The sequence below is a fragment of the Triturus cristatus genome, chromosome 9, assembly GCF_964204655.1.
Source record: "Triturus cristatus chromosome 9, aTriCri1.1, whole genome shotgun sequence".
Classification (NCBI taxonomy): Eukaryota; Metazoa; Chordata; class Amphibia; order Caudata; family Salamandridae; genus Triturus; species Triturus cristatus.
In genome coordinates, this window is record NC_140592.1 from 1,273,111,140 (window position 1) to 1,273,124,233 (window position 13,094).

Here is a 13,094-nt window from a genome sequence, read left to right on the forward strand (position 1 = left end):
CCAAGTTTGGATCTCGGTTAGAGTGACATTGAGGTGTCGGATGTCGCTGGGTGACTTGATTTTGAAATACATTTGGGTTTAATCAGTGTAAAGGTGGTAATTTACGCCAGCTTTTTTCAAGATGATTAAGAGGGGCTCCATGAAGAGATTGAAGAGGGATAGGGAGAGGATCTAGCCTTGTGGGACCCCAAGTGTGACTTTTCTTGGCTTCGAAAGACAGGAGTTGATTTTAATTTGTTGCGAGCGGTATTAAAGGAAGGAGGTGAACCATTTTAGTACTGTGCCATTAATGCCGGAGCGCTTCGTCAAGGTCTCCAGAAGAGCTGGATGATTTACTATGTCGAATGCCGCAGATAGGTCAATAAGGATGAGTAGGCAGGTATCACCTTCATTTAAAGCCTTGTGAATATCGTCAGAGATGTTGAGCATAGCAGTTTCAGTGCTATAGCCTTTCCTGAATCCTGATTGAAAAGTGTCGAGGAGGTTGAACTCATCAATGTGTTTTTTGAGTTGGTGGAGAACGCATTTCTCCAATGTTTTTGCAAGGAACGGGAGGTTGGAGATAGGTCTGAGGTTGTTGAGATCGTTAGGGTCGACCCCTGGTTTGTTGAGAATGGGTGTGATTTATCCTAGCTGAAGGGAGTCTGGGACACAGCCTGAGATGAGAGAGGCGTTGATGATTTTTGTCCAGAAAGGGGAAATGGTGTGGTTGAGTTCTTTTATAATTGTGGATGGGAGGGGGTCCATAGTGTGGGAAGAAGGTTTTAGGTTTGAAATTATACTGAAGACCTTGTTTTCTGACATTAGCTCAAAGTCGGAACAATGTGCATTGTTTTTTTAGCCGGAGGCAGACCCGATTGTCCTTGGTAAGAACTCTTTCTGCTTGGTCAAGGGTGATTAAGGGAGGGCAGGTTAAGAGGGAAGGAGGATTTGCGGTTTGGATGAAGGATTGATCAATTTTTTAGACTTTATTAGTGAAGAAGGTGGCAATTTCTTCACATCGCTCTTTGGTGGCTTTGATTTCGTGAGAGGGAGTGCAGTTAGTTTGGCTTTTGACAATGTTGAAGAGTTCTCTCGGTCTGATTTTCGCCAGATCTAGTTGGCTGCGGAAGAAAGACGCCTTTTCACAAAAAATGTGTTTTTTGTATGCCAGCCGAGCAGATCTAAGTTGCGCTAGGTGCAAGGTCGAGGGGTTTAGTCTCCAAGACCTTTCAGTTTGTCTGAGTTGACGCCTTTCGTTATTAGGATCCACGTTGAACCAGGGTTTAGATTTGGTTTGCCTCATTTGTTTGAGTGGAGCTAGACCTTCGCCGTACGGATGACCATATGCCTTTCAGAAAGAAGCTGAAAAAAACACTGTTCCCTAGGCTATAAACAATGTTACCGGTCCTCTGCACTTCTGGGTCCCTACTTTAGTCTGTCGGGCCATCTGCTCACTGTTATATTAGGACATTGCTTTCCAGCGCCATGATATCCCTCGGTATGATGGTTGCGCTTAATAAATACAATGTAATATTTATTTTTTTATTTAATTTATACGTTTTTATATAGTTCGAACTTTACACGAAGGTGTCAGAGCGCTTCACAATAGGAACAGTAGCGTTACATGAGGAGAAAATTACAAGTGGGCATGTTACAAAAGCAAACGTTACATTACATGAGGCAAAAATCACAATTGTGCATGTATCAAAAGCAAACAAAATACAAGAAGAGGTAGCAAACGATACGTTACAAAAGGAAAAAGTGACATGTGTGCAAGTTACATAAGCGTACAAGATACAAGTAGAGGTATAAAACTGCAATAAATGGCAGACACTCAAAACACAAGAACACACTGGGAAGGCACTTCTATAGGCATGGAGTGCAGACTTTCCTATAGTGGAAGAACTTCCTTCAGGGAATAGAGAGGGCGTGAATTAGATTTGGAAGTGTCTTGGAAGGAGGAGAACTTTTAGGTCAGTTTTGAAGGACTGGGAAGAGGTGGTGGTCCGTGGCTGAGGTGGAAGTGAGTTCCAGATTCTCACTGCGTTGCCTGAAAAGGATTGGGCCATCGATCTTTCCTTTTTGAAAGTGGGAGGTTTAAGCAATACATTTTCCGCATTACCCGATGGTCTAGAGCCTCCAGAGAGTTTCAGTTTATTTGCCAGGTAGCAAGGAGAGGAGGAATGCAAGGCTTTGTGGGTGATACAGGCAGTCTTGTAGATAGATCTTGCCTCGATGGGAAGCCAACGAATGGTGGATAAAATGGGTGTGATGTGGTCGCTTCTTTTGGCCCCATATATGAAACGAGTTGCTGAATGGAGAACAGATTTAAGGGGGGACAGGAGGGATTTGGGTAGGCCAGTAAGAAGAGAATTGTAGTAGTCCAATCTAGAGAGAACCAGCGATTGAACCAGGGTTTTAAGGTCTTGCTCCGGGAAGAAGCGACAAATCCCCCAAAGAAGGCGCAGTTGGTATCGAGCAGACTTTGCAATGGAATTGATGTGGGAGAGTAGATTGAGTTTTTTGTCGAGAATGATACCAAGGGATTTTGCGCTGTCGACAATGATGGGTTTATTGTCAAGTAGATTCATCTGATCCATCTATGATTGAACCGGAGGAGAAAGTGAGGAGGAGGAATTCAGTTTTAGAGGGATTCAGAATCAGTTGATGAGTTAACATCCAGTTTTGAATGGAGTCGAGAGTAGAGTTTAGGATGGAGAGATTGTGAGTGGAGGCCACCTTGAGGTAGATTTGAGTGTCGTCCGCATAGAGATGATAGAGGATCCTGGATTTCCCAATGGTTCCAAATAGTTGTTGAACAGTGGGTGCAAGTATAGAGCCTTGGGGAACACCTTGACCGGCCGCCAAAGGAGATGAGACTGTTCACTATTTTGATCATTTGGGATCTATCAGAGAGAAAGGAAGCAAACCATTTAAGCACAGTGTCAGGCATAGGCACACTGAAAATATGGAACTGTCACACATAAGCAGTCGGAATACTCGACACCCCTGCTGCAGGAGTTCTTGCGGCTCTCTTGGACATCAGTATTTAAGTTGTGCTGACTCAGTGGGATTCAGCCGTTTCTCCCTTCATGATCCAAGATGGCCACCGACTCGTGCCATCACAAGCATCCTTCCTTTATACCTGCCTTCCACAGCTCGCGCCTCCATTGTAAACATTGCGCGCTGAAGGATGGCCGCCATCTTGGAGAGCCGGCCGGTGAAGACCGCGAGCTTTGTAGTCGGCAGGCGCAGCCGTCTTGAATTCGTCTTTATTGTTCTCAGTGTTTACGGGCGGTAGAATAGAACAGTATTTGAAATGATAATTAAAAAGTCCGAAGGACACCTACATAGTGATGGAATTACTCAATATTACGCAGCAATCACATTTTCAGCCTTGCCTCACGTTTACCAGCCCAACTCCTCGTGTCTCATGTCAGGATTATCTCCATCACCTCCCAGATCGCGATGTTCCCCTCGGTCTGCGTGCAATAGTCAGGCGCCCTCAAAGACTCTCCAGGATGGCCGCGGCGCCGGCGCTGGTCCTTCTCTTGTGTCGATGGCTCACCTTAGCCCCGGAAGTGCCTTGTTGTGCTTCCGGCTGTCTTCTTAAGCAGTCCCTGTTCTTGTAATCGCTGCATCATGTCCCGCGGCTCCAGCGCCGGCTTTGACCGGCATATTACCATCTTCAGCCCGGAGGGCCGGCTCTACCAAGTGGGTGAGTGCGGGTGAGCAGAGAGGGCTGGACGGGGGGTGCTTGTGTTGTGCCTGAGCTCTATCGGTACCGTCAGCCCGGTTCTTCCAAGGGGGCAAGTCCGGGGAGACCGCGGTGCCCCTCACCTGTGCCTCCCTAGGACCTGAGCTGTGAAACAAGGGGGGGGGGCGCCCCCCCCCCCCCCCGCCCCCCACACCTGGGCAGACAGGGGGGCCCAGAGCCCGTGGGAGCAGGGGCTCAGCAGCCAGAGCCCATGGAGAGGGGAGAGAGCAAGTAGAGGCCAGGGCACAGGCGATCCATCCAGACTGCATATTGCTGCCTTGAACTTCCAGGGTTGGCTCTTTCAAAGGGTGATCCTTGGAGTGAGGAGACCAGGGGCACCCAGAGGGGCTACACTGAGAGGCCATAGATCAGTGAGGTGGGTCCGAGCCCTTGTCACACTATCGGCATTGAAAGTCTCTTTCCAACCAGCGAGTCTGTAAGAATAGAATGATCGGCTGTTGGTGTTCAGATAAGGGGAATGGATGATTATGGAGTACTTGGGGGGGGGGGGGGGTATACTATGATGGTTTTTAAATTCACTCACTCCTTTTTTTTGTTTGGGCCCCCACTTAGTTTAGAAGTGCATCCCTGTCTTCAGGTGTATGCCCGCCCTCTATCAAACGCGGTTTTTAGAGGGCGAGGACTGGCAGATGATGAAGCATGACACCTGGTGGTGTGTGATGCCAGTCCGTCAATTTTTGTGATTTGCCCCCACTAAATTGGGCATCTCTTAGACACAACTAGGGACGGTCCTTTCTGTGGTTCACATCCACCTCTGCCCCTTCATTGTCTCACCAATGATCTTAATCCACGAAGCTTCATGTTGACGTTTTCCTTTCAGGTCCTTATGTTCTTCTGAGTTTTATCAAACCCCTAGCACCGGGATCCAATGTGTTGCTTATGCTGTCTCATTAATTCAGTCAGGTAGTTGTGCCAAAGGCATTTTTCTGCGATCAGTTTTGAAGACCCTACCCCCAAGGGGGCGTGGGATTATTAGAGTGTTGACAGGGGAGTCACTTTGGAGGACAATGACATGGGGCATACCACTATATTCAGTCTTGCTGTAGAATTCTCACCCAAGTGAATGATCCTGAAGGGAAGTAAAGAATGGGTGATGTGACTAACTTACCAATGATCGGAGGTACCAGAGAATCTACCTTTCGTCGGGTGGGAAAGCTGGTTTAGGCAGCCCTAATATGAAGGTGGACGTGGATCTCCAAGCTGGGTTTGCTACAATGTCAGTCGGAGGAGAGAACATTAAGGGGTACATGTATAAGGCAACACCATACAATTGCAATTTGTATGCTCTGCGCAGTCGCAGCTCGAAGATCTCTTACAAGGCCAAGATGCAAGTGCAGCAGGTTGCACCTTGGGGTCCTAAACCAACATTTTTCCTGCTCTCGCAAAGCACAATGTCTTTTGAGCCACAAGTTATTACCTGCAGAACTGTAAAGTCCTTAATTGGAATACAGGGCTGTGATTATCCCCTGGATTTGCGAGGGCTACCTCCAGAAGCTTATGCTCCCGAGTCTAATTTGCTTCAGATGCTGTTTTGTCACAGTGAGGTATTCAAACTGCCAGTTAACTTTCATAGTTCTCAAACCTTTGTTCTAGAGTACTTTTTGAAGTTTGAGAAAGAATGTCTATGTGAAAATGTGGGAGAAGTGTACCAGAGTTATTAATTGTACTTTTCACTGAAGCGCTAACTTCTAAAATCTTCCAAATTAGAAATGTATTGCTTGGAAATTTTTTTTATACTATCTAACAAGTAATGAATGGGTAAAACTTAACATGAAAGAAGCAATAAGTCAATTGCAGAAAGGAAATCCACAAAATTGATGATGTTCAGTTTCGTGTTTGGAATGACAAATCAAAGAGACTGGCCATCACACTGTAATCAACAGTAGGTGCTCCAAGTGACTGCGCAGTATAAGTGAAAGTCGGTGAGTCATTCAAAATAGACCAAAAAAGTCAATTGAACTGAATCAATCACAAACCCAATGATATATGAGCATTTGAGTTTGGAAGCCCTTCAATTAAAGATATGAGTAGGCCCTTGAATTGTCAACGTTTCGACCCCATATTACACAAATCATCTGGGGTCTTCCTCAGGGCAAAGAACTGGTAGCGACCTACAGAGTGAACTACATGGATAGTCTGAACTCATATGGCAAGTTTTGTGTGTTATTCACGCACCACGTGTATCCTTGGTCTGCGTTGCAAAGTTTTCCTGTGCCCTGGGCACTCCCCAACTTTTTGCTGAATGGTACTGGAGGTAACTGATTTTGACTGACCTTGGGCTCTGCTTAACCAGGGCCAGTGCTATGCTAAGAGACACTTGGAATACAGTTAAAACACCTACATACACTAGGGTTCACAATGGTATGGTGGGGTACCCCTGTGATTGGCATGACCTCCCCTATAGGTCCCTAGTATATAATAGGTCAGGGGGATTGAAACTACCTATAAGTCCCCGGTACCCTGGGGCATGGCAGTTTAGAGGCCAGCAGCCTTTTTCTGCACTTGCATGTGTGCACTGCTGAAGCCTGAAGTCAGTTTAAAAACGGCATTGGGTGCCAGGACTGCTTTTTTATTTTTATTTATTTTTAGTTTATTTTTAAAAGTTTTATATAGCGCTGGCTAGACCCAGAGGTATCGGAGCGCTTTACGTGAGAAGATAATATAAAGCAAACATGGCATACAAGTAGATAAAAGTTAATGAAACATCATATGAAATATACAAATTAAAATAGATATACATGTGCAAGAGCTATACACTTCGAGTTATTAGGTAGATGATGTTCGGGCAATGGACAAATATTACTGGACAAATATAACATGGTGATTGGAGATCAGGTGCAGGTCACAGGTTAGGACCCCTGATAATAATTGGGCCAAATCTGGCATACAAATAGATAAAAGATAATGAAAACAACATGCAAAATATACAAATCAAAGAGATAAACAGGGGCAAGAGCTATACATATCAAGTAATTGGGTAGATGTTGTTCAGGAAATGGACAAATATTACTGGACTAATATAACATGGTGAATTGGAGATCAAGTGCAGGTCACAGGTTGGGATCCCCAATCATAATTGAGGAGGTGGATTTTGAGGTCTTTTTTTGAAGCTGAAATAGGAGGGGTTACAGCCCAGGTTTTTAGGGAGGGCATTCCAGATGATAGGGGCATTACCAGAGAAGGAGCATGATTGTGTGGCTTTCTTTTTATGCAGTGGTGGGATTAGGAAGAAGGTGTTGGTGCTTCTTAGAGGTCGTGTGGTACCCGCAATGAGGAGTTTCTTTGAGAGCTACTGCGGAGTGTTTTGGTGGAGGACTTTGAGTAATGCAGGCAGTTTTATAGGCAGATCTGCCTTCAATAGGGAGCCATTTAGGAGATTTGAGAGCCGGGGATATATGATCGGAGCGTTTGCAGTCTGTGATCAGTAGGAGACGAACCATTTGTAGGCAGTACCATTAAGGCCGAAACGGGTCCTAAGCACATTAAGTAGGGCTGAATGGTTGATTGTGTCGAACGCTGTGGAGAGATCAAGGAGGATAAGAAGGCAGGTCTCGACCATCATCAAGTGAGTGGCGGTTGTCATCGACATTAAGCATAGCCGTTTCGGTGCTGCAGCCTTTCCTGAAGCCTGATTGAAAGGGGTCGAGTAGGTTGAAGTTTTCGATGTGTTTGTCTAGTTGTAGTAGGATACACTTTTCAAGGACCTTTGAGAGAAGGGGGAGGTTAGTGACGGGGCGGAGATTGTTTAGGTCATTGGGGTCAGCATTGGGGTTTTTGATTATGGGAGAGATTTGTCCAAGTTGAAGGGAGGTGGGGACACAGCCAGTGGGGAGAGAGGTGTTGATGATTGTTGTCCAGTATGGGGTGATGATGTGCTTAAGGGCAGGGACAAGGTTAGAGGGTAAGGGGTCTTTTGTGTGGTAGGACGGTTTAAGATTACCAATTATTTTAAGGGCTTCCAGCTCAGTCACGGGGGAGGAAGTTGAGCAAGGAGGCATTTTTCTTTAATTGTGAGTTAGGGGAGTTGGTTTCCGGAGGTGTGGTAGGTGATAGATGTGGGTAGAGGGGGGGGGGGGTGAGGAAGTAGGTGGGTGAGGAGTCTTTTTTTATTTTGTACGTGGTTCTAGCACGTCTGAGGAGTGCAAGATGGAAGGGAGCGGGATGGTGTCTCCTGGTTCTTTCTGACAGTCTGAGTGACCGTCTTTCGTTATTAAGCTCGGTATTAAACCAGGAGTTGGAGGGGGTGTTTCTTTGGTTTTTGAGTTTAGGTGGGGCCAATTGGTCAAGAATACCGGTGACAGTATTGTTAAAGTGTTCGGTGAGCTCATTAGCATTTTGTGAAGGGGGAATGAGAAGTTGTGCTTGGAGTTTAGACCCAAGAACACCGGGGGGGGAGGGGGGTATAAGTTTTAGATTTCTGGTCAATTTCTTAGGTGTGTTAATTTTGGAGGTGGGGAGATTTGCAACGGTGAACGGTATAAGGTGATGGTCAGACCAGTCAATGAGGATGATAATGGTCACGGATGCCAGATCTTCGTTGGAAAGAATGGCGTCAAGGATGGCTCCTTTGGTGTGCGTCGGGGACAGGCATAGTTGTTTGAGTTCATTGATCTCCGATAGACTAGTGAGAAGGGAGACGGTGGGATCATCGGTATCGTTCCAATGGAGGGTAAGATACCCAAGAAAGAGATTTTTTGAGTTGGATAATGAGGATTGTGACAGCTCAGATTAGTCCTTGTTTAAGGGCTGGCGGCTCCCGGGGCGATAGATGTTGTGTAGACGAATTGGGTGGGAATTTTGAGTTGTCAGTTTAGCTTCCAGGTATTCGCAGGAGGAGTAGCCAGAATTATTGTCAAGGGATAGCTGAAGTTCACTTTTAAAGATAATGGCTAGACCACCCCCAACTCTGTCAGGTCTATCTTTTCTAAGAATAGAGTATCCCGGGGGGGCGGGGGGAGGGAGAGTAGGTCAAGTATGCTTGTTGAGTGGTCATTGCTCCAGGTTTCTGTGAGGAATGCAATGTCAATGGATTCACTCAGGATAGTTTCCGAAATTTCCGTGGCATGTTGGACTGCGGAGCGACAGTTGACAATCATACAAGTAAGTGGTGTGGGGTTGCATATGGTGGGTGGGCAAGAGTGGATCAACGCGAGTTAGGGCGGTGGTCTGGGGGAAGCGGGGGAGGAGGGGATTCTATTAGTCCCTAGGATAATAGGGATGTGGGAGTAGGAGAGTGGAGGATTGGTGGCTGGTAAACTAGGAAGGTAAGATTTGCATAGGTCTGAGAGGTCGGACGGGGAGAGATGGATCGAGGTGCGGCGAGGTCTATGTATACAGCAGCGGAGAGGAGTCGATCTCCAATGATTGTGTTTGGTGTTAGGGATTTTATGGTGAGGGAGGGTTCTGGAGCTGAGGAAGATAAAATCTTCCTGAATTGAGAAAGTTCAGTAATCACATTAGATGGGTCAAGCTTTTAAAAGTAAATTGTGCCCAAACTCGACTTTAGTGTTTGGGACACTTAAAATGGATAACCTACACTATTTTGGCATATTGGGGACCCCCATGGTCTCCCTTGGGTATCCCAGGGGTGGGGGGGTCAGGTATTTTGAAGGTACAGCATTATAAAATGAGTTTTTTTTATGTATGGGTAAAGTGAAATTTCGCATTTCACTCCCTACATTGTGGTACAGTGCTGCCTAAAGTCTCCCCTAGTTGCGCATGGGGTGGGGTTCCTGTAGATATAAGACAGGCACTTATAAATATGTTTTTTGTAAGTCCTGGTGCTGGAAAAATGGCCCAAGTCATTTTCCCTTTGCAAATCCCCTGTTACATAGGTTAACATGGTAGGAAGTTATTAATTAATAACTCTTGATAGGAAAAGGCTAGAAATGCCATTCCAAGACTTCCTAGAGTGGTATTAATAAATCCAACAATATCAGTGTTGAATTTTTCCAAAAGTGTACATACAAGAAGTTATAAGACTTTCTTGTTTGTAAGTCCAAATTCAGCCTTCCAGTGGTCTGCCCTGATTGGTCAGAGTTAAGTGGATTAGCCAGGCTGCCTTGTAGAGGTGATAGAGCCCCTGGGGTTGACCAGCTCTGCTGGGAGGGAGGGCAGTGTACTGTTGCATATGAATGCCAGGCCAGGGGGGAGCAGTCGTAAACCGTGGTCTTCAAAGAGGAGAGCAGAGACAAGTGTCATTTACAGCTCTGAACTTACCAACTCAGGCAGATGTTAGGATTAAGGAAGGTATGAGTAGATGCAGAAGGGGAGAGTAAATTGGCCATCCTAGGGGTGTGTTTAGCCAGCTCTTACCTCCTTGCTGGAAAATCAGCCATTATGGATGTGGAAGATTTGATGCACTCTGGGACAAAATAATGCCACTCTCTACAGGATGTGGTCATATCTTGGAGGAGTTACCCTGCTCCCATTGGTCAGAAGTGACCTCCTGCTTGACCCAGAGAACTTGGGAATAAGTATCTGCGAGGGGCAGAGCCCTCCAGATTTGCTGCTTGAAACTTAAGAAAACCAGACGTTGCCATGCTGAGAATTTGGAAGTGCAATTTCTAAGGCCTGCCCTCTGAAGACTGCACTATCTGAAACTACAGCCCTGTGGACTGCCTTGCTGTAAAAGAACTAAAGAGTGGACTCCCTGCAAGCTACAGGTTAACAGAGCTCACCTGGACATCCCCACAAAGAATTCCCAGCCTGGAGTACCAGTGGATTTGTAAGGGTTTTGTTCAAGTGGATTGCGGAATTGAAGTTTCGTACTTTCAAGGACCCTCTCGAAGATTCCAGAACCTTGGACTGTGTGTTGGATACTTTGGTACCCGCAAGCAGAACTTCAGGAAGGAGTTCTAACTGGACCCAGCCTGCTGGAGAAGGCTGCCCCGCAGTGGTGAGAAATTCTCCAGAACAATTTCTAAAGGTGTGTCCCTGTCTGAGAAAACAAAATGACTGAAAGGGGCACTGTTGACTTCTAAGCACTAGAAAGTGACTAATCGTTTAAAAAATCATATCTCTGGTTTCCTACAGTCGGGGTATTTTTTTTTTTTTTCCCCCGTTTTGGTGTCAAAGATAAAAAAATTACCTATTTTTATAAATTGGTGTTGGATTTTTATTTTGTGGTGTCTTAATTATTTACTGAAGTGTTTTTAAATGCTTTACATACCCGTCTTTGAAGTTAAGCCTGCCTGCTCGCAGCCACGTTACCAAGGGTTGAGCATAGGAATAATTTTCTAAGACCTGTTCTGGGCCCTATACTCAGAAGTAGCGAGTGATGTCACAGTTTTGAGGGGGGGGGGGGGGGATTTCTAAAGATTACCGAACGTGTTTTTTTTTTTCCTTTAACAAAAACAAACCTGGGCAAACTAAACGTAATACTGGCTGTGGTGCACTGGAGTAAGGCCAAACCTACAAAGATGTAGAAAACCAGCATTGGAAAAGCCAATAGGTCTTGCACTGGCTGCCATGGGCCGTCCACTTCCCTTCGCCAATCCACTGTAAAGCTGGGAGAAGGGGGGTCCACCTCTATTCTACGATCTTTCTTACAGGGGGTGGGCATACACTCTGTTTCTGATCTGCTGGAAGAGGAGTTTACTTTCTTTCACTCGGCCTGCTGTTCGGTGCTGTAACTCACATTAAGGGCCTTTAACGACCAGAATAACCCTCAGTAGCGGGTTATAAGGCTATATCAACATCGGAGTTTGGGGAGCTGCACTGAAGAAAACTGAATGGCAGAGGGCCATTAATAGCTTTTAGTGCCCCTATATTCTACCCAGACATTACAATACTCGCCTTTCTGCTTTTCTGGATTATTTTAGAACGTTCGCCTCAGTTGGTAGAATATTCTAATCGTGTGATTGTCTTTCTGCCTCGGGCTATACTGATAGTTAGAGACCCTACTGCTCCATCCCATGGCAGAGTTATAAAAGTGAGTCCAATACAGACATCTGCTGTAAGAGCCCCTAATAGGTTTCCATTTTTAGGTCGATCCTGGGCTGCGCCTTTGAGGTAGGGACTTGAAGTCCGCTTACTCTGTGCCCACATTTTTCATTGGCTTCTGTGATTGTCCACTGTAAACTGTGGTCGTTCATTGGTCAAATGGGTTAGTAGTCCCTCCTTAGTATTTTTGTGTCATTTTGTACCCTCCCATGGCGACCCCTGTTACATGTGTTGTTGCTCGGTAGGCTTTAATTACAGCCTCAAAGCACTATTTTTCTCAAATAGCTTAGTCCCGGCTGCTGTTGCGGACAGGACACGCTCTTTGCTAACGCTTTTTTTTGCAAAGCAATAGGTCTTACATTTGCGATAGTTTAAGCTATTGGTATTGTAAATGACAATGCCTTTTATCTGTTTTAAAAAAACACAGATAAGTCATTGTTATTTACAATGCCAATAGCTCAAACTCTCACAAATGCGAGACCTATTGCATTACAAATGCTTATTATATACCTGCGATCTGATGAATCCAACCAAATTCTCTTTTGGGCTGAATGCCTTTAGAGTCCAGTGTTCCTGCGTTTAGGCATGAGACGTACATGCATGGTTACTTGTCATACATGAGTCCCATTGGTACAAATTAAGCATGATTGCTCTGCATTGTATCATGGTCCACACTATATTCTGCCTGGGCACAGTCTTCCCCCAATCACTTGCCCCCCAGGTTGCCTTCGCATGATCCTTTGCTCACCCTGCTCTGTGTGCATGTATTTTCACATTTTGTTTGTCCCCTCGGGTCGCTTTATATTGGGACTATCCACAGCATGCCTTGCCTTTGGACATAGCTCTGGGGCTTCATCCCCTTCACTTGTATGGGTCTTTCTTTCTCTCGTCCCTTTTGTCCGGAGAATGACCACTACTGCACTTTGTGTACACGTTGATCTGCTTTGGTAAGACGCATCCATTTGTCTTCTGCTCTCCTACTCATTAGTACGTGATTCATCATTTCAGACTTGCTGTGTATTTCACGCTGTAGGTCGCTCCCAGATCTTTGTCCTGATGAAGACCCCGGTTGATTTGTCTTAATAGGGGTCGAAATGTTGACATTTCCTGGGCCTACCCGTTTCTTTAATTGAAGGGCTTGCAAGCTTGAATGCTCATATCATTGAATTTGTGTTTGATTCAATCAGGCGTCCAATGGCTACTGCCCCCTTGTACATATTGTAAACACATTTTTAGTAATCCTTTCTATTTTGTATGGCGCACAGGTTTTAACTTGCACTGCACCTGTCACTTGGAGCTACCTATCGTTGATTACAGTGTGATCAGTCTTCTTGATTTCGCTATTTTGAATCAAAACTGAACATCCACATTTTTGTAGATTTCTCTTTGA

General features: G+C 45.5%; 1 protein-coding gene across 1 annotated transcript in view; it reads left to right on the plus strand.

Moving 5' to 3' along the window:
- The first annotated feature begins 3,522 nt into the window (after positions 1 to 3,522).
- PSMA6 (proteasome 20S subunit alpha 6) overlaps positions 3,523 to 13,094 on the plus strand; it is an 80,334-nt gene continuing 70,762 nt past the window's right edge. Inside the window, exon 1 of the mRNA XM_085627441.1 lies at positions 3,523 to 3,700. Within this exon, the coding sequence (XP_085483567.1) occupies positions 3,625 to 3,700 (76 nt within the window). The 5' untranslated portion in view covers positions 3,523 to 3,624. The remainder of the gene's footprint in view (positions 3,701 to 13,094) is intronic.